This window comes from Engraulis encrasicolus, chromosome 8, assembly GCF_034702125.1.
Source record: "Engraulis encrasicolus isolate BLACKSEA-1 chromosome 8, IST_EnEncr_1.0, whole genome shotgun sequence".
NCBI classification, from domain to species: Eukaryota; Metazoa; Chordata; class Actinopteri; order Clupeiformes; family Engraulidae; genus Engraulis; species Engraulis encrasicolus.
In genome coordinates this window covers 38442615-38467599 of record NC_085864.1, presented here as the reverse complement: position 1 = coordinate 38467599, position 24985 = coordinate 38442615, and the positions used below count along the sequence as shown (strand labels likewise).

Below are 24985 nucleotides of genomic sequence, written 5' to 3'. Positions count from 1 at the left end.
AGTGAAGATAGACAGAATAATGTTATGAGACAAGGTTTCCCCAACTATTGCACACAACACTTTCAGGCAAGTGTTCAAGAGCTTTTTTCTGCCTCACTGGGATTGGCATGTGTTTGGAATTGTGCGATCTGTGTACACACACTGTTTAGATTTGGTGCTGCTGTATTCTGGGTGGATGTTTAAAGGGATGGGTGTGTCTGGCCATCTTAAAGGGCATCCAGCTGTTGTTACACAATATCAGACACTGGCTGCATTTAAAGCTGGATAATTCAATATTCTTTAGTGGGTGAGCAGTCCTCATATAAAATCGTATGCATTATGTCATTAAATTCATTTAGACAGACATCATGCCTGTTGTGTGGGGAGTGTTGACTAAAAAGGCATGCACGCTGCTCTAAAACCAGGGCATTTTATCTCGTTTGTCTCAATTCATTTGCAGACATCGCCATCTGGTGGGCATATGTATGTATCATAATGTTTATACTGTGAAAACGCATGTATGTTAAAATAATAGTTAATTATGATCAGCTTTAATGTTTGTAGTCCAATTGTTAAGAATTGTGGGCCCTGAGTCCCCTGAGCCCTCAAAAGTCAGGCCTCTGCTCACTGTCCTTAGCAAGCTGCCCATCCCCCGTTGCTGGTGGGCTACCTGTCCCCCCTCCCTCTACTGCTCTGCTCTCTCTGCTTGACCTGTACACCGGTGATTTTCCACTCCTGGCCCTTGACTGTGTTGCTAGGGCCCCCCCGGCAACAGGCACACCCCCTGGCTCGGCACCCCGCTGTGCTGCCGTGTGCATATAGGGCCAGGACAGAGGTCAGACCTCAGACCACTGTTCGGACGGGGAATCTATGGGACCCAACTCTCTCTCTCTGCTCTTGGACGTATCGGGGTCCCAGCGTCCACTCGTGTACTCTTTGCTTGCCGTGCGTCTCTGAGAGTGAGTCAACTGTATTATGTTGTTACTATGTTATGCCATGTCTGTATTTGTTTACTGTACTGTCTGTATCTAGTGACTGCATAGTATGTTGCTCATTCTCCATGCCATGGTTCTGCCAGAGAGTACATTGGTTCAGTAATGTGCTACTTTGGTGGAGTAGTGCTTACATTTCACTTATGTCTGTTAATGCATGCTCTGTGTGTCTGCTGTAGGCAGGCACATATCCATGCCCCAGGTCTGCACAGCTACTGTAGGTAGCTGTGTGTCATGTTGTCCCCTTCTCATTCCCCCCTGCTTAAGATGGCTGCTTGTAGGCAGTCACCTTCATGTTCCCCCTCCCCCTTGGTAAGATAGCTGCTGTAGGCAGCTATCCTCAGTTTCACCCTTTGTATATATTGTATATAGTATTATGTGTATTTTCATTTATGTATATTTGCTTATGTCTTGTTTTTTATGTTCTACTTTTATAGTAAAACCACGGTTTGCATTCCCATCTGTGTGTGTCTGACTTCATTGGACATCTTCATACTGTTCTGGCCGGACAGCCTGTGGTGTTTGTTGTTACCTGCACCAGCCCCTATCATACAGTCCTTTTTCGGGTGCACCACACAGCACTATATTTTTTTCATGGTCCTTCGAGCCGGATACAACAATTGCCACAGTGAAGATGTCCTTCCCTGAGGTCAGCGTTCGTCCTCGCCGTGAGCCCCACCAGCCTCGTAGGCTCGACGAGTTCCTGGTGACTCTGCCACAGCGACGTCTGCCCCAGGATCAGACACACACAGACATGGCCTTCCCCGTCACTGGAGACAGCAGGCCCCGGGAGGTGACACAGTCTCCCCCTGCTGCACAGACCCATGACACTTCGGCAGCGTTTCTTGCCGTCCTTCGTCAGCTACGAGAGGACAACAGGCAGATTCGGAGGGAGATGAGGGACGACTGCAGGAGGATGCGTGCAGACAATCGGCAGATGCAGGAGGAGAATCAGCAGCTGAAGAGAGATGTACAGTTCCTCATGCAGCTGCACCAGGCTGGTCTCCAGGTGCCAGCAGCGACAGCACCAGAGCTTCGCCAGCATGCCCCAGGAGCAGAGGCACGTCCCTTTCCGCCTCCACCTGCATTGCCAGATGATGACTTCCCAACGCCTCCTTCACCAGTATTCTACGCTTCTGCTGCAGCAGCATCACCGCCACGAGAGCCACGACTGCAGCAGCAGTCCTCTCCGGTGTATGCGGCACCAATGAAGCCCAGGAAGAGTCTGCATCAGTCGCCAGGTCAGACTTCCTCATCCCATCCTGTGCTCACGCCTGAGTACAGAGCTCCATATAGCCCACGCCACGCTTCATCTGCAGAGAGGCCACAGCCCGCGCCTCACTCATCAGCAGATCAGAGGGCCATGGGCTGGGGCCGGCACAGGCAGCCACAGTCTCCACGTCAGCCAGCGCGACTCCCATCTCCTCCCCATCAGGAGACGTCCTACAAGGGCCCGAAGATGAAGATTCCGCTGTTCACCGATGACGACCCCCGCCAGTTCAACCGGATGCAGCTCGCCCTCGACAACATCCTGCCCCCTGATGCCACGGAGCGGTTTAAATACCAGATCCTGCTCGACCACCTCAAGCTGGAGGATGCTCTGTTAGTAGCAGACGCCTACTGCCACAGCAGCTCCCCCTACAGCGACACCATGGCAGCTCTTACAAAGCTGTTTGGTCAGCCTCACAAGCTGGCCCTGAGGCAGATCAGCAGGGTCCTGGCAGAACCTCCCATCAGCAGCGGCGACCAGAGGGGCTTCCGGAATTTTGCCCTCAAGATCCAGGCACTGGTGGGCATGCTTAACAAGATGGGCACACAGGAGCAGCTGGAGCTGAGGTGCGGCTCACACGTGTCTCGTCTGCTCCCAAAGCTGCCACACGAGCTGCGTGTGGCATTCAGGAGGCACGTGGGCCCTCACCGTGTTCCTGTTCCCACCTTGTTGGACTTCGCAGAGTGGTTGGAGCATGAAGTCCAGGTCCAGCTGGATGAGCAGTTGGACCCTCCCCCGAAGCCGGCAGAGAGCCATTCGGGTCACCTGGAGGACATGCCAGCTCAGCAGAGCACAGTGTCACGCCCCACCACTGTCCTCTTAGCTGACTGCCCTGCCAAGTCATCAGGCACACACCAGTCATCATTGTCATCTTCCTCATCGTCATCTTCCTCATCATCGCCTTCATCTTCGTCATCTTCATCGTCGGCTCATCAGAGAGAGCCACAGAAGTTCTGTCCCTGCTGCAGGACAACAGAGCACTATTTCAACTTGTGCCCTGTATTCAAGTCCCTCACCACTCAGCAGCGAGTGAACTGGATTAAGGCTGGACAGAAGTGCTTGAGGTGTGGTCGGGACCATCAGACTGCCCAGTGTTTCCTGAAGGCTCGCTGTCGGCAGTGCAACTGCACCCACCTCGAAGTGCTTCACGAGGTCCAAGGCCTAGCCAAGTTACAGCAGTCAGCTCGTTGTCTGTTCACGGGGGCACAGACACCTGCTAGCCGTCATCAGTCTGCCAAGCGCCAGCGCCACACCTCAGGCAGGCTGGCTCAGGCAGCGGTTAGCAGGCATCATCGGAAGCCAACAGAGGACCCTGGTCGTCGAGCAGTCAGCTCAGCCAGCAGCCCAGCTGACAGCTCCAACTGGCGGTTCCCTCTTCGACAGCTTCACCACTCGTCTTCGGCTCAGGTTGTGCGTCGCAACATCAGCACCAGTGGCAGGAAGGAGCCACGACGCACACCTGCCAGAGCCCGTCATGGGGCGGCCACGGTCAGCGCCGCCATCAAGAGTCATTCCCCGAGTGTCCACCCCAGGTCAGCAGTTCCACACAGCTGTGTGGAGGAGCAGCAGGAGCAGCTTCACCAGCATCACCCTTCATCAGCATCGGAGCCTCACCGGTCCAGTCGTCGTGGGCAGATGGGGCGGCCCAGACACAGGACTTGTGACTCTAGTCATCACTCACCCCACACACCAGGAGCTTGTGGCAGTTGACAGCACGGCCTAGGTCTGGGACCAGATCACACGCCACCTGTCGTCTGACCCATCAGCCTCCCATCCTTTGACCTCACCACCAGTTTTCAACTTTGTTCCACAAAGTTGGGGGCGGCTGTTAAGAATTGTGGGCCCTGAGTCCCCTGAGCCCTCAAAAGTCAGGCCTCTGCTCACTGTCCTTAGCAAGCTGCCCATCCCCCGTTGCTGGTGGGCTACCTGTCCCCCCTCCCTCTACTGCTCTGCTCTCTCTGCTTGACCTGTACACCGGTGATTTTCCACTCCTGGCCCTTGACTGTGTTGCTAGGGCCCCCCCGGCAACAGGCACACCCCCTGGCTCGGCACCCCGCTGTGCTGCCGTGTGCATATAGGGCCAGGACAGAGGTCAGACCTCAGACCACTGTTCGGACGGGGAATCTATGGGACCCAACTCTCTCTCTCTGCTCTTGGACGTATCGGGGTCCCAGCGTCCACTCGTGTACTCTTTGCTTGCCGTGCGTCTCTGAGAGTGAGTCAACTGTATTATGTTGTTACTATGTTATGCCATGTCTGTATTTGTTTACTGTACTGTCTGTATCTAGTGACTGCATAGTATGTTGCTCATTCTCCATGCCGCGGTTCTGCCAGAGAGTACATTGGTTCAGTAATGTGCTACTTTGGTGGAGTAGCGCTTACATTTCACTCATATTGTTAATGCATGCTCTGTGTGTCTGCTTTAGGCAGGCACATACCCATGCCCCAGGTCTGCACAGATACTATAGGTAGCTGTGTCATGTTGTCCCCTTCTCATTCCCCCCTGCTTAAAATGGCTGCTTGTAGGCAGTCACCCTCATGCCCCCCCCCTGGTAAGATAGCTGCTGTAGGCAGTTTCACCCTTTGTATATATTGTATATAGTATTATGTGTATTTCCATGTATGTATATTTTGCTTATGTCTTGTTTTTTATGTTCTACTTTTATAGTAAAACCACGGTTTGCATTCCCATCTGTGTGTGTCTGACTTCATTGGACATCTTCATACTGTTCTGGCCGGACAGCCTGTGGTGTTTGTTGTTACCTGCACCAGCCCCTATCATACAGTCCTTTTTCGGGTGCACCACACAGCACTATATTTCTCACCAATATTATCTAAAACACTGTCTGTGAGTTCGCCTTTGTCAGTGGGCTGATGACAACAGTCGAGGTCACAATATTCAGATCTTGACATTGCACAATGCTCTAAGCCTGCACTCACTGCTCACTGACACATTACATAACAAGCATCTTGTCATGTGGTCAGCATGCTTTCTTCCAAGAAACCTTCCATGTTTCATTATTAATAGGGTGTGCTGCTAAGGCGTTGTGGAAATCTTCCCTGCAAATGCTGCAGCGTTGCTATGATATTGGTATGATACTGAATGGCATCTGCAGGGACAGACAGCACAGAGGAGACCCCACCCCCACCACCACCACCAGACACTGGTATGCCAATTAACATACCACAGTCTGGACATACAGCTTTCAGCTGTTTACCTTTTCATGGTTGTCAAATGGAAATGACAATTAAATTGTGCTTTTTAAAATGTGTGTTTTAATGTTCTGAGGTAAGGCTGGCAACAAGCTCTCGATTAGAAAAGAAACAGTAATTATCAAGCAGCAGGCAACTGTCGGATCAGATTAACATCAAATCAACTGTAGCTCTACTCAAGAAAAATGTGAACAAGATTAAAAAGAAACAATTAAATAACAACTGAAATGTGTCTTACTTATTACTTACAATTATACATTGGATTTGCTGTACAGTTTACAGATAAATAGGCCTATTATTCAACTGATTCTTTTCTCTAAAGACAAAACACAACAATTTATGAATGACATGGTTTCAAACAACTATACTTGTACTATGTGTCATTCAGAGCAGGAAACAGCACACACATTTAACCCATTAAGTCAAGGCTATATACATTTGCTGTTACCAGAATGGCAATGACCAAGTCGTAGTGCGTTACTAAGGGCCCTGTGTTATGTCATAGCATTGTAGTACTATAGTAGTTAACTTTTCAGTGACTATCACAGCGTGCCACTGGAGGTACGGCGTGCATTAAGGGGCTACAGCGCACAAAACAAGGTAATATTAACGCGTTACTGTACGTCCTTCCACCACTGGCTTACTCGGCATTTACACTAATGTAGGTACGCATAGAAAATATAACAAATGTACATAGAATATATCCTGAGATTCAAGGTTAAAACTGAATGTACAAAAATACAGTATTACCTTTTTATTCTCTTTATTGTCCCTTATTCAACCAAGCAGTGAGCTCAATGAATGCAATTTTAGTTCCACAGACTTTAATTTGTGAAATATGTTGGAAATCTTTTTTGGGCCATTATGTCAGTTCTAATAAAACTGCCCTATGTAAGTTTGCAAAAGCGTGTCGCTCTGATCTGTATTTCAAATGAGATGGAACAAGGACATTTCTGCTTCCAACCTATTGAGCAACAAAAGAGGATAAGTGGAGTGGAAAGTGTGGAGGGAGACTACAGAGGAAAAGTGCTGGCCTGGGCATGTAAGACTCACCTCATATCAAATTGAGGAAAGGTTTAGAAACTCATTATTAATAGACTAGTGTTCCTTAACGGGGACACTGTTCTAGACAAAGGGGGTCAGCTAAAAAGTTGTCTTTTGAATCTCTCTGCATACAACAAGACAGCACTACCACCAACCAGTGCATTTGAATTACATGACATATTGTATGCAATGCATGTTGATTTGGCAGCCTTAGGGTTGATCTTAGGAGCATTTCAAAATCCCAATGGATAGTCACAAGCAGCCCTTGACAGTGTCAGCAGAAGTGTCTAGATTTCTAGTCCAGAAAAGAGCTTTAGTGTTGCTTTGAGACCGTTGGAGTGTATGTTCCCACTCTAGATCTGGATCCTGAGTCCGGCGGCCTCCTGTGCGTTCTGCGGTGGCGCTGGCAGAGTGATGGGGTGCTTGTTGGCGCCCCGCTCGTGCCAGCACACGTCGATAAGCGGGTACACCTTGCCCTGCAGCTCCAGCGTGAAGGAGTAGAGCTGCCGCAGCTCGTCCGGGCTGCCCGCGTCGTAGAAGGTCAGCTCGCCCTTCTCGTAGTCCAGGAAGACGCCCACGGTCTCCAGGGGCGACGTCAGGGGCAGAGTGACCCGTGGGGTGGTGAAGGCCTCGTAGACGCGGCCCTCGCGGCATCCGATCAGCCACACGCCCGCCTCCGGGCTCTTGGGCAGCTTGGCCTTGCGCCCCGCCGTGCCCTTAATGAGGCCCAGCCGCCACTTGGGCTTGGAACCCACACGCACCTGTGGTACATGAGACAGTGATGCTGCCATTAGGAATGCCACTTGGGCTTGGAACCCACACGCACCTGTGGTACATGAGACAGTGATGCTGCCATTAGGAATGCCACTTGGGCTTGGAACTGCTGTCATTAGAAACGCACCTGTGGTACATGAGGTAGTGATGCTGTCATTAGAAAAGCACCTGTGGTACATGAGACAGTGATGCTGCCATTAGGAATGCCACTTGGGCTTGGAACCCACACGCACCTGTGGTACATGAGGTAGTGATGCTGTCATTAGAAACGCACCTGTGGTACATGAGACAGTGATGCTGCCATTAGAAATGCAGCTGTGGACATGAGACAGTGAAGCTGTCATTAGAAACGCACCTGTGGACATGAGACAGTGATGCTGTCATTAGAAACGCACCTGTGGTACATGAGACAGTGATGCTGCCATTAGAAATGCAGCTGTGGACATGAGACAGTGAAGCTGTCATTAGAAACGCACCTGTGGACATGAGACAGTGATGCTGTCATTAGAAACGCACCTGTGGTACATGAGACAGTGATGCTGCCATTAGAAATGCAGCTGTGGACATGAGACAGTGAAGCTGTCATTAGAAACGCACCTGTGGACATTAGACAGTGATGCTGTCATTAGAAACGCACCTGTGGACATGAGACAGTGATGCTGCCATTAGAAATGCTACTTGGGCTTGGGCACTGACAACACACCTAGGGGAGGTGTGACGGAGTGACCATCACTAGGGTTGTAGATGTGTTCTGACTGTCACGCCAACAAGCCTGGCTCTATGGGGACACTAGAGTGCCAATGTTGCCAATGTTAGTGCCCGTCACCAATGCTCAACAACTGATGTTGGTGCTACAATATCTACTGTTAAATTAAGGTAGATCAGTTTAGCATGTACCGTAATGTATTCTTGCTTGGTGTAATTAAGCATTTTAATGGCACTACCTCATGTATTTTATGTTCTACACAACTTGATGTTTGTCGTCTGCTGGTTACATAGTGCATTACTTTGCCACCCTGAAAACAGGCCTATTTTTTTTTAGAAGCGATCATGTCGCCAGCCAGACTTTATGTTAATCAATTTAAATCAATGGCATTGAAGTGAAATACGCTGTAGCAGCCACACAAACAGAGTCCATTTGTCAATGAGAAAAATAGTGGGGCTACTAAACAGTCTCAGTGAGGATGTGATGTATGAGTATGTCACAGGCCTATAAAGTAGAGAAATTACACTCTCTAGCTCACGCTCCTGCTAACATTTTATTCTACCATCTCTCACACACAAATGCGTTTCCGCATTAACCTTTACTTTTTTAATGTTGTATTTGAATGCTTAATGTTCCTGTTGTATTTGCATAGCTAGTGCATTCTGCCTCGCCATTCTGCACATGCCTTGTGTGTCTCGCCAGCTGAAAAATAAAGTTCTTAACTAACTTCAAGCCGCATCCAACCACATTTGAATACAGTATATCAAAGTTCAAGAGAGTCCTTGTGCACAAGCCCTCAGCAATGCAGGTGCAGATGTGAGGCAGGAGAAAGTGAACAATGAACAAAATTCAGAAGACACCACACACTGATTATACTGTTCTTTATCTTACTTTATTTTTCGGAGCGAACCAAAAAATAAAGTAAGAAACAGTACAGTAAGAAACAGAAGAGTAAGCAGTGCGCTGTGACATTTGAACTAGGGGTCGACCGATACAGAATTTTTTAATGGCCGATGCAATACCGATTTTTTTTTCATCACCCTTGGCCGATACCTGATTTCCGATACCCGATATTTGGGGCTGATATGGGTTAAAAAAAGGTAAAAAAAATGACAAATATTCCAGGTCTGAAGTTAAAAATAAACATTTCTTCAACATTATCAAATTGAAGTAGAACTTGTAACATTTAAACACCCACTCTAACAATCAAGTAATGTCTAACAGTCAAGTAATAAAGAAATGAAGTGTCTTGGTGCTTTTTAGTTTTTAGAAAAACCAGAATGACATAAAATAATAAATATTGAGTATCGGCCGATACGATACACTTAAAATATGCAAATATCGGCCCGATACCGATACCGATATATACGTATATCGGTCTATCCTTAATTTGAACATACATATTTTTGTTCTTTGAGTGTGTCTACTGCTGCTACGTGTCGCTAGCTCGTCACTCACCTCCCAGTAGTGTTTGCCTGAGCAGAATCCGCGGCTGGCCAGGACGCAGTAGCTGTAGCTGAAGCGCTCGGGGTTGTTGGGCAGGCGGCTGAGGACGGCTCCGCACTCTACCGCCGCCAGGTCGGCGCTGAGCACCAGCAAGGGGTGGGCCGTCATGGGGTCCAGCTTCAGAGAGGTGGGGGCTGGAATTGGGGGGAAGAAAGGGAAAGGATGTCAGTATTATTGTGTTCCACTTGCATTTCGTTCTTTGTTTGCAGGTGGTTGTAAGCGACATCTGTAACTGGATTTGAGAGCCAGACATTGCATGTGTTGGGCCATCAGCTGGTCCAGTTTCAGGCTGGTGGGGGCTTAGATGGGTGGGGGGTGGTCGACATAAAGTCTGTGACCAGTATTGTGAGTTATTACATACAAAGTACAGATGTCATGTCCAGTCACTTGCATTGGTATGAGGGGGCATGGCGCCACAATACGCTAGTAGGCCTAGTATTTATGTAGATATACTGTATATAGTATAGTGTATCATGGGACATTGCATACGGGGGTCCTTCATTGTACAATCTGTCACCTATTGTCAATCAGAGTTTGTATAAATGGAAAGGCCCTGACCATCAACGCTCTGTTGTATCGCCATCTCACACTGTCCTATCAAATAAGGGCATAAAACCCCTTAATATATATATATATATATATATATAATATACTGTATATATTTAAATGAGTGATCCATCAACATGTCATTACAATCAGGATCCAGGATTACAAACAGGATCCAGTGCGTGATAACTAATGATGAGGGGAAGTTCATCATGACAAAGAGGAAGTAAGGTTCAATCCAAACAGATTTTAGGTCACACTGCACAGTAAGGAAATAATGAAGTGTAGAGATTTCAGATTACGCTTAGGTTGTATATAAATCCAGATAGAGTATTCACAACATCATGGAGTGTCAATTTACTCTAACAGTGGACTCAAAAGGCAGCGTAAAGTTTTGCAGGTGGCAAGTTGCAATTTCAACAGCGACTTGACTGACACTTTCCAGTGTAAATTTTTAGGCTATACATTGTTGAGTAGAATTAATTCGGAGAATGTTACACTGCCCAAAGCGTCAAATGAACTTCAAAGCGACAATCAACTGTGTGAAGTTATATGCACACGAGTACTTTTATTTTGTACTGTGTGGAGAAGGACTTAACTGATGCAACTCCTGGATTCAATAACGTAACAGGGGGAAAGCTCAGTGGAAAGAAACAGCCACATAATCAGTGTATAATAAACTAATCTCTCTTAGCTGACAATATGCTTTGATGTTTATTTCCACATCACACACACACTACTGTCCAAGGGTTTGCAAAGAACACAAGCCTTCAAACTCTCAGAGCAATAAGTGGCTGCAGCATTTCAGAGGGTTCAGAATGATACGCTTTGTTTCAAGGCCTTTTGCGAGTAATGAAAGCTGTAATTTTGGATTTCCAAGACACTCAGCCCAACTGAAACAGACAAGTTTTATTGCTTCTTTCATCAGCATGACAGCATGTAACTGCTAAAGCTGGGTTTGCTAATGGCAATTAATCCTTGATAAAAAAAAAGAGGAACTTGGTTTGACACATAACAGACTGATCGTTGCTATTGGTGATAATGGCCCTGTGCAATCTTCTGTGAATGTTGCAATCCATCTAGTTTCATGTCATTTTTACAACATTAGCCATGTCTACAACAACAATTTTGATTCACTTGATGGAATTTGTAATGGATTAAAAAACAAACAAAAAAAACAGATAAGTGAGGTCGAACCCAGAATGTGTTTTTGTCAGTTCGACTTTCACTAAAGTGCTCTGGCTGAAATTAGCTTTAATGTTTCTCTCCTGCTTTGCTCATAGAGGCCACATGTCAGAATGATTTCGGGCTCAAAAGGATTCTAAATTGGCCTGGTACCAACTCAGAATGCAAACATCAGACAAATATCGGAACATCACAGAATATTGGAACGGCATGATCTTGCCTGCTGTGACTCCAAATTCTGTGTTCTGCAGAAAGGCTTTAAAATACACTTTAATATCCATGCAAAATCCATGCAAAACTGTTCTGAATTTGATGGTTTTGAAGAACATTTCAAAACAGATAGGCTACTTGTTGTCAGCATGAACATATGAAAGACTGTATTTGTGGTGCCAAGGCAACAGTTGACAACTGGTCTTGTTTTTTAGAGCTTCACTGTTTGTCCAAAAAGGCATTCTTCATTTTTTGACGTGATGTAAAGGAAACTAGGGGGAGCTATAGGCATGCGCTGTTACTGTATTTTGCTTTTGAAGGACAGACTTGAGGACTTGTCTGTTACGGTACCATGCTCGGGGTACCTCAGTCATGGAGGAGGATGAGGGAGAGCACTGGTTAATTACTCTCCCCACCAACCTGGCGGGTCGGGAGTCGAACCGGCAACCTTTGGGCTACAAGTCTGACGCCCTAACAGCTTACCCATGACTGCCCAACCATTATTGCTGGTTACCTGGCAACACCCTGCGCTGCAGCCTCTTCCAGACGGCCATCTTGATGTCGTTGTGTTTGAAGCCGGGGTCAAAGTTGATGGAGCTGTAGATCCGCTCCTCACGCTGCTGACGCTGCTGGCCCTCCTTAAACCTTAACCCATGACACACACACACACACACACACACACACACACACACACACACACACACACACACACACACACACACACACACACACACACACACATGAAACACACACACATGAAACACACACACGAAGGAAACAAAGCATTAAACACACACACACACACACACACATGAAACACACACACACACACATGAAACACACACACACACACACACACACACACACACACACACACACACACGAACGAAACAAAGCATTAAACACACACAAACACACACACGACACACACACAAACACATACATACGCACACACACACATGGAACACAACATTAAAACACACACACACACACACACACACACACACACACACACACACACACACACACACAACACACACACAGACAGACACACACACACACACACACACACACACACACACACACACACACACACACACACACACACACACACACACACACACACACACACACCTCAAATAATTACATTTTAAGTGAAGTACTTTCTACTTTTACTTGATATAGTATTTTTTAGAAAGGTACTTTTACATTTACTTGAAATAGAGATACTTTACTTGAGTAAAATGTTTCTGTACTCTTTCCACCTCTGGTACCGACACATACACACGCACGCACACACGCACACACACACTCATAGCGTTCACATGCAATATTTGTTCACATCCAAGTGGTAGTTAGTAATAACAATACCCTCAGATCCCACTTGCAAAACAGCTCTAATCTGCTCTGCTTGTCAGCATTGTCAGCAAGGGGGTACTTCCTGCCCGGAAGAGGACACAAGATGGACGCCAGTGCCATGATAATGAGCCATCGGTGGCCTTGGGCCCTCTAATGAGAGCCTACAGTACACACACACACACACACACACACACACACACACACACACACACACACACACACACACACACAGACACACACACACACACACACACACACACACACACACACACAAACAAAGACAAAATCATTCTCTCTCTCAAACACACACACACACACACACACACACACACACACACACACACACACACACACACACACACTCATTCTCTCTCAAACACAGACACACACACACAAACACACACACACTCTCTCTCTCCCTAAAACACACACACACACACACACACACACACACACACACACACACACACACACACACACACACACACACACACACACACACACACACACACACCACGCGCACACACACACACACACACACACACACCACATCTCCCTCCCCCTCCTCCATTCCCCAGCTCCCACCTGCTCCCCTGGGTCTCGGTGGGCCAGGCTGACCCCATTAGGCCTTAATGAGCCCAGCACCAGCACCCACCAGGGAGACACTGGAGGACTCACCTTGGGGCGATCGAGCTGTACTTCTGGGAAGCAGAGAGGAGGGGAGGGGGAAGTGGAGAGGAGAGGGGGAGAGAGGGAGAGGAGGGAGGAATGGAGAGGAATGGAGGGGGATAGGAGGAATGGAGAGGAGGAGAGGAGGGAGAGGAGAGGAGAGGAGGGAGAGGAGAGGAGGAGAGGGGAAGAGGGGGTGGGAATGGAGAGGAGGAGAGGAATGGAGAGGCCGAGAAGAGGAGAGGAGGGGAGGAATGGAGGGAGGAAGGAGAGGAGAGGAGAGGGGAAGAGGGGGGGGGAATGGAGAGGAGGAGAGGAATGGAGAGGCCGAGAAGAGGAGAGGAGGGGAGGAATGGAGGGAGGAAGGAGAACAAACACATCTATCAGATGGCAAGCAAGCATGTGCTGACAAGGCAGGTCTAGAATTGATTGCATCTGATTGTATTGATCTGCTATGAGAGTAATTGGTATAGCCCAACTAAATTCAGCACATACACTCTGGGGAGCTGGCATAACATTATATTACATAAACATTACATATGTGTTATATGTATGGTGTGTGTTATTATATTTATGGTGCATATACAGTATGTCACAGAATTGAGTACAACAACATTTCTGGAGATTTGTGAGTAGTACGCCTATATCTTTTCATGTGACAACACATTAAAGAAATTTCACTTTGACACAATGAACAGTAGCCAGCATACAACTGGTACAGCCTCTTCAATGTATTGTTCACTCAAAATAATTTGAAATACAGCCATTAATGTATCAAAATGCACCTCACAAAAGTGAGTTACGCCCTGTGATAGTCACCGTTCATGTGTTGGTAACAGTCCCTTTTCAACCTCTAATCGCGTAAAATTCTGTCACTCAAAAGATGCACTCATGTGGTTAGCTGCTTAGCATCTTGCCCCTCCTCACATCGTGTATATTTGTAAACGGGAAACCTATCTATACTGTTCAGAGAAAAGCAGAGCAAACCAGTGCCACCACCACCGTCCCACAGGCAGCACTCCTCACCGGGATGAAGGCCTCGTTGCTGAGGCCGTGCAGGGTGCCAAATTAATAGTACTGCTAACTTTGCTAGACCCAGCCACTATGGACCTTACGCATCTAAGAATCCCGGTCCGTATACGTTGACCCTATGACTCTACGATCTCTTTCTGTCTCTTCTTCCTCTGCCTTCCTGCTATCTCTGCCTCTCCTCTCTTCCTCTCCTTTTAAATCCACCTCTAACAATTATGTTCTTTTTTCTCATTTGTTAAGCACTTTGAGTTGCATCCCTTGTATGATACAGTGCTATACAAATACAATTATTATTATTATTATTATTATTATTATTATTATTATTATTATTAACTTCAAGTACAATACTACATATAGGAAAGTATAGGCCCTGCCATGGCTCTAATGGCTGGGTACTGGACCGCTACACCAGCGAGTGACCCGGGTTTGATTCTGACCCGGGTCATTTGCCGAACCTTCCCCTGATTCTCTCTCCCCACTCATTTCCTGTCCCTCTCTCGCTATCCTGTCACTTAAAAAGGCAAAAAAAATTGAAAGGCATTGAAAAGAAAAGTATGATACCGGTAACTATATAAGAGAGCAGAGTAAACCACCATCACAGTCCCTGCTCCCTCCTCACCGTGATAAAGGCCAGGTGTCCCTCGTTGATGAGGGTATACAGGGTCCCAAATAAATAGCACTGCTGCTAACTTATAATATTGTATATTACTAATAGTAGTCTAAAATAGTACCGTACGGTCCCCCCAGCGCTCCTCACCATGATGGAGGCCAGGTGTCCCTCGTTGCTGAGGGCGTGCAGGGTGCTAAATAAATAGTACTGCTAACTTATAATATAGTACTAATATAGTCTAAAATATTACTACTAAACCATCACCACCATCCCCTGCTCCCTCCTCACCGTGATGAAGGCTAGGTGTCCCTTGTTGCTGAGGGCATGCAGGGTGCTAAATAAATAGTACTGCTAACTTATAATATAGTACTAATGTAGTCTTAAATAGTACTGCTAACTTATAATATGGTACTAATATAGAGAATAAATCCTGCTCCCTCCTTACCGTGATGAAGGTGAGGTGACCCTCGTTGCTGAGGGCATGCAGGGTGCTAAATAAATAGTACTGCTATAGTCTAAAATATTACTACTAAACCATCACCACCATCCCCTGCTCCCTCCTCACCGTGATGAATGCGAGGTGTCCCTCGTTGCTGAGGGCGTGCAGGGTGTCCTGGGCCTCCTGGAGGCGTGTGAGCAGGGTGCCCATGTGGTCGGCCTGGGTCTGGATGGAGGCGATGAGGCCGGACGCCGTGGCCTCCACGCGCTGCATGAAGGAGGACTCCTCCAGCTCCAGCCAGCGACGCAGCTCCCCAAACTCCTTACGCACCACCCACTTTAGAACATCAGACTCATTCTATATAGACACATATACATACTGTACATCAATACACACACACAGAGTATACATGCAGCTCCCCAAACTCCTTACGCACCATCCGACTCGTTCTACACACACACACACACACACACACACACACACACACACACACACACACACACACACACACACACACATAAACAGTCACACAGTATCACACACACAGTATATATGCAGCTCCCCAAACTCATTACGCACCACCCACTTTAACACGTCGGACTCGTTCTATATACACACAATCACACAAACACACACACACACACACACACACACACACACACACACACACACACACACACACACACACACACTATACACACACACACACACACACACACACACACACACACACACACACACACACACACACACACACACACACGCGTACGCACTCACACACGCACGCACACCTGTGTGTCTAGTATGACTAATACTCACATGCAGACATTAACACACACACGTATACTATGCACGCACGGAGGGCTGGGCGATATGGAGAAAAAGAAATATCTCGATATATTTTGTCTGTATCTCGATATATTGCCCACCCCTAGCACGGACACATTTTCACGCACACACACACACACACACACATAAATGGCTGCCATTGTGATTGCACTGCCACTCCCCCTGCTCTTGTACAGTTATGTAATAACCTGATTGCAATCAGCCAGGCAGGCAGGCAGGCAGGCAGGGCTGCAGAGGAGAGGAGAGTAGAGCAGAGGGCCAGGACAGGCCTAGCCAATCACCTCAGCTGGAGCAGGCTGCCCACTCAAACACACCATTAACCAAATAAGGGACGGGCACAGCGCTTCCATTCTGGCTACGCCGCCATATTGATAGCTAGTTGCTATGGTAAAGGGAGAGTGACTGCCTCCACCATGCATGCAGTTCTGGTCTCTAACATCGACAAGCCGGCTGTGTCCACAGTCAAGAATGTGTGCTACCCAAAGCACAGACACAGCACGCACTGAATACCTTCAACAACAAGCACCACACCACGATAACTTGACAATCGAGCAGTCTGGCTTCTGCATAAACCCGGCGTTCCCACAGGTAGGCGCCTCACCTGATGGCCTAGTTAGCTGTGACTGCTGTGGACAAGGCTGCCTGGAAGTGAAATGCCCTGCTAAGCACAAACACAGCACTGTCCAGGAGGCTTGTGACGCAGACAAAGACTTTTGTCTCCACAGAGTTGATGGCATTGTTCAGCTCAAACAAGGTCATAGGTACTACACACAAGTGCAGACACAGATGTTCGTGACAGGTGCAACCTACTGTGACTTTGTGGTGTGGACACTGAAAGACGTTGCCTGTATCCTGACAGATGTCAGCTTCTGGGAGTCCTGTCTGAGGAAGGCACAGGAATTTTTTTCACAAAGTTTGCCTCCCCGAGCTCATCTGTGGGTATTAGACCAGAGACACCTCCACACCGGGATTGAGTGGAAAGTTATATTTGACCGTCTTACAGCAGCGACCCATGCTAGCCGGCGACTCTTTGTTATGGAGGACATTTGTTCTCCATTGAGACGCCTCCAAGTTGGAAAACGGTAAAAAGATAATCCATTTGGGATTTTTTCCCCGTCCCGTCACAGCTTGCGCTTCTACACCCTACGACACAGCAACGGGCGACCATAACGACAGCAGAGGTCAAATGAAACGGTAAAACACAAAGCAAACTACTAGCAGAAGAAAGCAAGTCCTCACTGTAAACAATGGGCTGGCCCGCTTCCAAAATGTCTGCCGCGCAACGTGTGACGTCATGTGCCCGAAATTTATTGCTGCTGCCGCTGCTACTATTGCTGCTGCACTCTCAACCCCACTGATTTGGTCCCTTCCCTTTCTTATTCCTGACATACTTGTCAATACTAGTTTTTTTCCTGGTAAAATTCCCTATTTCTTTTGTACTTATTTACTGCTGTCCTCCCGTTATGATATTTTCCCAAAAATATAGTACCCCAAATTTTCACATTATCAAAAAAAAAGACCAGAAATTCACCCCCACGACCAGTTAACCTGACAAATCAAACCATCAGCTACGAATGGAATAGAGAGGGTCTGGCTTCTCAGGCTCCCTGTCAGTAGCTTTCAGGGCAGACAGCCTACCACCAAGAATTCATGTTCCGTAGCCTCTTACTGCAGCAGGGGTCGCCGGCGACCCTATTCACTTGCTGAACATGCTTAACTACATCATAACAACATTGCTGTGACATTACAGACAGCCATAGTGTTGCGCTAAGGGGTTAAAAATGTAAGCTCTTACCCTCGAGCTCCACAGCCTTGTGTGTGTGTGTCCACCGACAGTTTATGACACAAATAACACTGTTCATATGATTTACCTCTACTTCTACATTACAGTACAATATCATAGATTTATCTGTCAACTCTCATTTCTAGTCATGTTAATCTTGTCTACCCCAACTCACAGAATATGTCTCTGCACAATTGCCTTTTTAATTTATTTTTTTCATTTTTCTGTAGTCTTTGTTTATATTGTCCCTCCCTGACTGTTACCTGTATTACATGTGTATTGAAATGTCCACGTGGGCATTACGTATATTTATGTAAGCTATTTGACGCCTTAATTTCCCCCCCGGGATCAATAAAGTTACTCTATTCTACTCTACTCTACTCATCACCGCCTGCACCAGCATGTTTTGCATCAGTCTCAGACAAAGTTTTGTGTATTTGGCCTATTGAAAATGTCTTTTTTTTTTTTTTTTGGGGGGGGGGGGGATTATCCCATTTTTTTGGAGCTCAAAGTTTACAGGTTCACACACAGACATGTGTGTGTGACTGACGGTGTTGCGTGATTTGTTGTGTGTGTGTGTGTGTGTGTGTTACTGACAGTGATGCGTGATTTGTTGTGTGTGTGTGTGTGTGTGTGTGTGTGCTACTGACGGTGATGCATGATTTGTTGTGTGTGTGTGTGGGTGCTACAGATGGTTATGCGAGGTGTGTGTGTGTGTGTGTGTGTGTGTGTGTGTGTGTGTGTGTGTGTGTGTGTGTGTGTGTGTGTGTGTGTGTGTGCTACTGACGGTGATGCATGATTTGTTGTGTGTGTGTGTTACTGACAGTGATGCGTGATTTGTTGTGTGTGTGTGTGTGTGTGTGTGCTACTGACGGTGATGCGTGATTTGTTGTGTGTGTGTGTTACTGACAGTGATGCGTGATTTGTTGTGTGTGTGTGTGTGTGTGTGTGTGCTACTGACGGTGATGCGTGATTTGTTGTGTGTGTGTGTGTGTGTGTGTGTGTGTGTGAGTGACTGACTGTGATGTATGATTTGTAGGGCTGGGTAAAATAATCGATTCAATCGATAATCGATCGATATCATTTAAAATTCACATAATCGATTCACAGGGCACAAAATCGATTTTTTTGCTCTTTTTCTTTTTGTTCTTTTTGTTTCATTTAGGTCTATGGTAAATACCCAGTAGGTATTAGTCAATTAGGCCTAGGCCTACTTGTTACAAATTAGCAATCTGTTAACACTGTCAAGCCACAGCCCTTTGACATTTTTATATAAAAATAGGCAACAGCATCTTTTGGGGGAAATCCTTGCACCAAAAAGGGAACGGATTGAATCGATTCGGAGTGAATCGAATTGAATCGAATCGAATCGTGATTAATCGATTCAAAACCCTCAGAATCGAAATCGAATCGATACAGGAACATAGCTGCAATACCCAGCCCTAGTGTGTGTGTGTGTGAGACTGACGGTGATGCGTGACTTGTTGTGTGTGTGTGACTGACGGTGATGCGTGATTTGTTGTGTGTGTGTGTGTGACTGACGGTGATGCGTGATTTGTTGTGTGTGTGTGTGACTGACGGTGATGCGTGATTTGTTGTGTGTGTGTGTGTGACTGACGGTGATGCGTGATTTGTTGTGTGTGTGTGTGACTGACGGTGATGCGTGATTTGTTGTGTGTGTGTGTGACTGACGGTGATGCGTGATTTGTTGTGTGTGTGTGTGACTGACGGTGATGCGTGATTTGTTGTTGTGTGTCTGTGTGTACTACTGTCGGTGGTGCGTGACTTGTTGTGTGCGTGTGTGTGACTGACGGTGATGCGTGATTTGTTGTGCGTGTGTGTGACTGACGGTGATGCGTGATTTGTTGTGTGTGTGTGTGACTGACGGTGATGCGTGACTTGTTGTGTGTGTGTGTGTGTGTGACTGACGGTGATGCGTGATTTGTTGTGTGTGTGTGTGTGTGTGTGTGACTGACGGTGTTGCGTGATTTGTTGTGTGTGTGTGTGTGTGTGTGACTGACGGTGATGCGTGACTTGTTGTGTGTGTGTGTGCTACTGATGGTGATGCGTGACTTGTTGTGTGTGTGTGTGACTGACGGTGATGCGTGATTTGTTGTGCGTGTGTGTGACTGACCGTGGTGCGTGACTTGTTGTGTGTGTGTGTGTGACTGACGGTGATGCGTGACTTGTTGTGTGTGTGTGTGACTGACGGTGATGCGTGATTTGTTGTGTGTGTGTGTGTGTGTGTGTGTGTGTGTGTGTGTGTGTGTGTGTGTGTGTGTGTGTGAGTGACTGACGGTGATGCGTGATTTGTTGTGCGTGTGTGTGACTGACGGTGGTGCGTGACTTGTTGTGTGTGTGTGTACTACTGACAGTGATGCGTGATTTGTTGTGTGTGTGTGTGTGTGTGTGTGTGTGACTGACGGTGATGCGTGATTTGTTGTGTGTGTGTGTGACTGACGGTGATGCGTGATTTGTTGTAGGCCATTTTACAGATCCGCTCCTCCAGCTTCCTCCTCTGGCCCTGGAACTCCGACATGAGACACGAGATGTCCTCCTGGAGAGAGAGGGGGGGGGCAGAGAGACAGAGCGAGAGAGAGCGATAGAGAGAGAGAAGGAGGGAGAGAGGGGGAAGACAGACAGACAGACAGACAGACAGACAGACAGACAGACAGACAGAGAAAACGAGAGGCAGGAACAAAAGCAGATAGGAGAAATAGGAAGGACAGCGAAGGAGAGAGAGAGATAGAGAGATGGAGAGAGAGAGAGAGGAGGGGGAGAGAGAGAGGAAGGAGAGAGAGAGAGAACGAGAGAGCGAGAGAGGGAGATTTTGAGATTTTAAAAAGTTCTTTATTTACAATAAGGTTGTTACACAATCACTCCATGGCGGATAGCCAGGATCAAACAATACATACATTAATCAACACATGGATTCATCTACAGGAGATGGCTGATGGCTGAAGATCATTTGGTACAGAGCACAAAGCATTTTTGTAACACCACCATACTTCAAACGTCTCCAAATCATTCACAAGTTTATAAAAACGAAAATCAACGAGGACCCTTGACTTGACCAGTGAGGGAAACACATCTGAAACCTCGGTTCCAGGTATTCCCTCCACTCTGTTCCTCCTGGTGGGAGAGAGAAGAGAGAGGGAGGGAGAGAGAGAAAGAGAGAGAGAGATGGATGGACAGACAGAGAGAGAGAGAGAGAGAGAGAGAGAGAGAGAGAGAGAGAGAGAGATGGATGGACAGACAGACATTCAAACAGAGAGAAACAGTGAGGCAGGAGCAAAAATAGAAGATACGAGAAATAAGAAGGACATGAGAGTGAGCGAGAGAGAGAGAGAGAGAGAGAGAGAGAGAGAGAGAGAGTTGGGGTCAGAGCGAGAAAGCCAGAGAGAGAAAGAAAGGGATGGATGGATGGATGGATGGATGGATGGATGGAAAGAGGCAGAGGAGAATAAAAGAAAGGATGGAAGGAAGAGGGCAAGTGAGAGGTCGAACAGTAAAAACAGTGACGGGAGGTGACATAATGGTGTTGTGTTATGTGTGGCGTGCTGCTGTTTACTCTGCAGCGGAGGTGATAGCCGTGCCTCTGGCGCTGGCTAATCAGGAGAAGGCTTTTAGTGCCAGCTTATCACCAGCACATGTCAACACACACAGCCCCCGCCAGCCAAAACAGCACAGGGCTGCATTTTAAACAGAGTTATTGCCTCGTTCCCCCAAATAAGAAAATACAAGATTTGCACAAATAGACGTGCAATTCATTGGTTTCGCTAAAATATTTCATTGAAATGAATACACATCACATCTGAAGATAAAAAAGCTAATGGTGTGTTTGTTTGTTCTGTTGTAGGTTGGTGTTTGTTTACTGCACCATTGGGTATCGCTGTTTGATCACAGACCACAGAGCGCTTTCAAATTAAGCTATCTCTCTCTCTCTCTCTCTCTCTCTCTCTCTCTCTCTCTCTCAATTTTCCTTTCTTGTCCATTTTCTTTGTTCAGCATCCCTCTCTGTTTGCAATGTGCATCTCTCGCTTTCTCTCAACATTGCTCTCTCTCTCTCCCTCTCTCTGTGGTTGTCTCTCCATTTCATTCCTGAATAAACTCATTGTCACCTATCTGCTGTTGTTGATCTACTGTGCTCTTTCGCCATAATGAATTAACCCTTATGTTGTGTTCGTAAGCTGCATACACCTGTGGTGTTCGGGTCATTTTTGACCCGTGATAACAAAACTCAGCTATAAAATACCTAAAAACACTAGTTATCATCAAATATTGTTTTTCATCTCATGGCTAACTTGGTATGTATTCATATTCATGGAAATATTACTTGATGTATTCATCTTTTTGACTTTAAAGATCTTTTATCTTACATTATGCAAATCGTTTTTGATGACCAAAACTATCAAAATCTGCATAAATTCACTATTAATACCTCCCAAAGTGATGCAATTAGTGATTATGTTGTCCATGTATTACAGCTGATATGAGAGTACAACAATCCCCAAATTTATTTCATTAGTTTTTCTCTAATATTAAAAAATATCATCAAGAGTGGCATTTGTGGTGTTCGGGTCCAAACCAACCCAAAGAGATTTATAGCAGGATAAAGACCAAATGTCAACTAAATTAGTTTTTCAGTGCATAAAATTAATGTTTAAATATGTTGACTTGGTGTTTTTTTAATATTTATATGATTTTAGTGTGGTAAATATACAAAATAACAATTCTGTCAGAGTCACAGCTATTCCGCCAATCTAATGCAAAGGTATTGGAAATGAACACCTCAATGAACATGAAAAAAGTCACACTATTCATCTGAATCCCCTATGCCATGAACATGGACCATTATGTCATTGCCATATCAACTTTATGGAAAGTATAAGATCAGTTCTACAGGTTTGGGTGCCATTATGAATTTTTGATACGTTTTTTGGAAAAAATAATGTGGAAAAATGTATTTTGCAAACAAATGTGCAAAAAATCTCATTATATAATGCAGAAATGGATTCCCTGACCATGAAAACATATGAGTAGACACCAGAAATACATATGTACTCCTTTCACAACAGGAGATATGACATATTGTAGTGTATGGGACTGTCCGGCGGCCATATTGGATTTGTAATATCAAAAAGCTGGCAAAAAAAAAAGTTCAGGCAAGAAATATATTTTCCTCACCATAAATCACCAAACTGAAGACAAAGGGCAACCAACAGCTTTTCAGAAATGCATAAAACAACCAAAAATCTATACTAGGTCAATTTTGACCCCCGAACAGCACAGATGTAACTTTTTTTTTTTTGGACCTTTAAAATTTACTAAAATGATAAAACATTTTTTTTTGTGTTGAAATGATTGTGACTGAGGATTAGATGAAGCCTTATTCCAAGAAAATAAAGGAAAGTGTGTTTTTTTCACACTAAAACTTGAAAACGGGTCAAAAATGACCCGAACACAACATAAGGGTTAAATCCAGACTAGCAGGCTTCACTAGACAGCATACCACAACTCTGTTGATAATATATTGACTGATTGACTGATGAATGGGTCCCTGTGGGGACACTATAGTGTTGACAGAGATCTTAAGGTAAATCAAAAGAATACATAGGTACATTTAACACTAGGCTAACTGAAAAATATAAATGATTGTATAATGTGCCATAAAAATAAACAAATACTTTTGTAGAGAAAAGTGGTGGCTAGAACTTAACACAACCACAGCTGGTAGAATGGCTGTCATCCATTGCATGATATTTGGTCCCTGAACTAAAGTATTCTTCTACTGTGTGGTGGTACCACCAGTAATGACATCATAGGCTAGTGTCACAGATGGGAGATGAACTCCATGAATCTGAAACCACACAAATACTGTGAGCCTATGGTATATGACGGCTCTTCACAGAAGCAGTGGTTTTCTGCTCTCATAGAGGCCTATTGACTGTTTTATCCGTAGCAAGCTTACAACACGTGGAGACCATTGCTTCCTGGGCTTAAATAAATGATTACATCCTGTAGGCCCAAGTCAAACGACTTTTGGTGTACTGTACCTTCATGCGGCTGTAGACGCTGCTGAGGGGGGTAACCTTGTGAGAGCGGTGCGTTCCTATGCTGGCGCACAGGCCACAGATGACCCCCTGGTCCTCCTCGCAGTAGAGGCTGAGCGGGTTGTGGTGCTGCGGACAGTTCTCAGATGGCGCATCCCCCGGCCTATTCACCTCCAGCAGCGATTCGATGAGGCGAGCCAGCGAGTGGTTGAGTGGAGGGCTCAGGCCGTCGACGGAGCAGCGGCACACGGGGCACTGCAGTTGGCCTATCGTGTCCAGATTCATGGAGCGGACGCACCTGCGGCAATAGGAGTGCCCGCACTCGAGCATCAGAGGCTCGTTGAATACCTCCAGACACACGGGACAACGCAGTTGGTCCTCCAGGGAGGCCACGCTAGGTCTTCGGTCCATGAGGCACACAATAGCCCGGAAGAATAACAAATATCCTCTAAAAAATTATGCCAGTGAGCAAATGATATCAACTCACGCTAGAACACTGCCATCCCTCAGCATGATGTAAATATCCAGATATGAGACGTGTGAACAACAGGCCAATTTCCCACCACTTAATCACATGACTTTGCTTTTATTAATAGTCTACATCACGCGCAGTACACACACATTCTGACTAATTCATCGTGTGCGTAGTAGGCTCATGCAAATGCAGAGTGTAGTTTACATGTTCAACACTTCAAAGGGCGCTCCAATCTGGGAGCTGATGATAAAAGAGCTACTGAGCCTGTGTGGTGGAGTTGGAGTTTCTGCA

General features: G+C 46.3%; 1 protein-coding gene across 1 annotated transcript; it reads right to left on the bottom strand.

The window, feature by feature from the left end:
* Window positions 1–5528: 5528 nt before the first annotated feature.
* On the bottom strand, window positions 5529–24842 carry LOC134453674 (E3 ubiquitin-protein ligase TRIM50-like). Its single transcript, XM_063204464.1, has 7 exons — window positions 24223–24842; window positions 20628–20723; window positions 15661–15891; window positions 13463–13485; window positions 11940–12070; window positions 9437–9618; window positions 5529–7259 (listed from the first exon to the last, which is right to left on the bottom strand). The coding sequence occupies exons 1-7, from the start codon at window positions 24628–24630 to the stop codon at window positions 6852–6854; spliced, it is 1479 nt and encodes a 492-aa protein (XP_063060534.1). The 5' UTR covers window positions 24631–24842; the 3' UTR covers window positions 5529–6851.
* Window positions 24843–24985: the final 143 nt, after the last annotated feature.

Bases quoted from the DNA above. Each gene is read 5' to 3' on its own strand.
- LOC134453674 (XM_063204464.1), bottom strand. From the start codon at position 24,630: ATGGACCGAAGACCTAGCGTGGCCTCCCTGGAGGACCAACTGCGTTGT. The intron at 15,892-20,627 runs GTCAGTCACACA...GTGTCTATATAG, and splicing joins ACAACAAATCACGCATCACC to AATGAGTCTGATGTTCTAAA. The intron at 13,486-15,660 runs GTGAGGAGGGAG...TCTGCTTCCCAG, and splicing joins GACACCTCGCATTCATCACG to AAGTACAGCTCGATCGCCCC.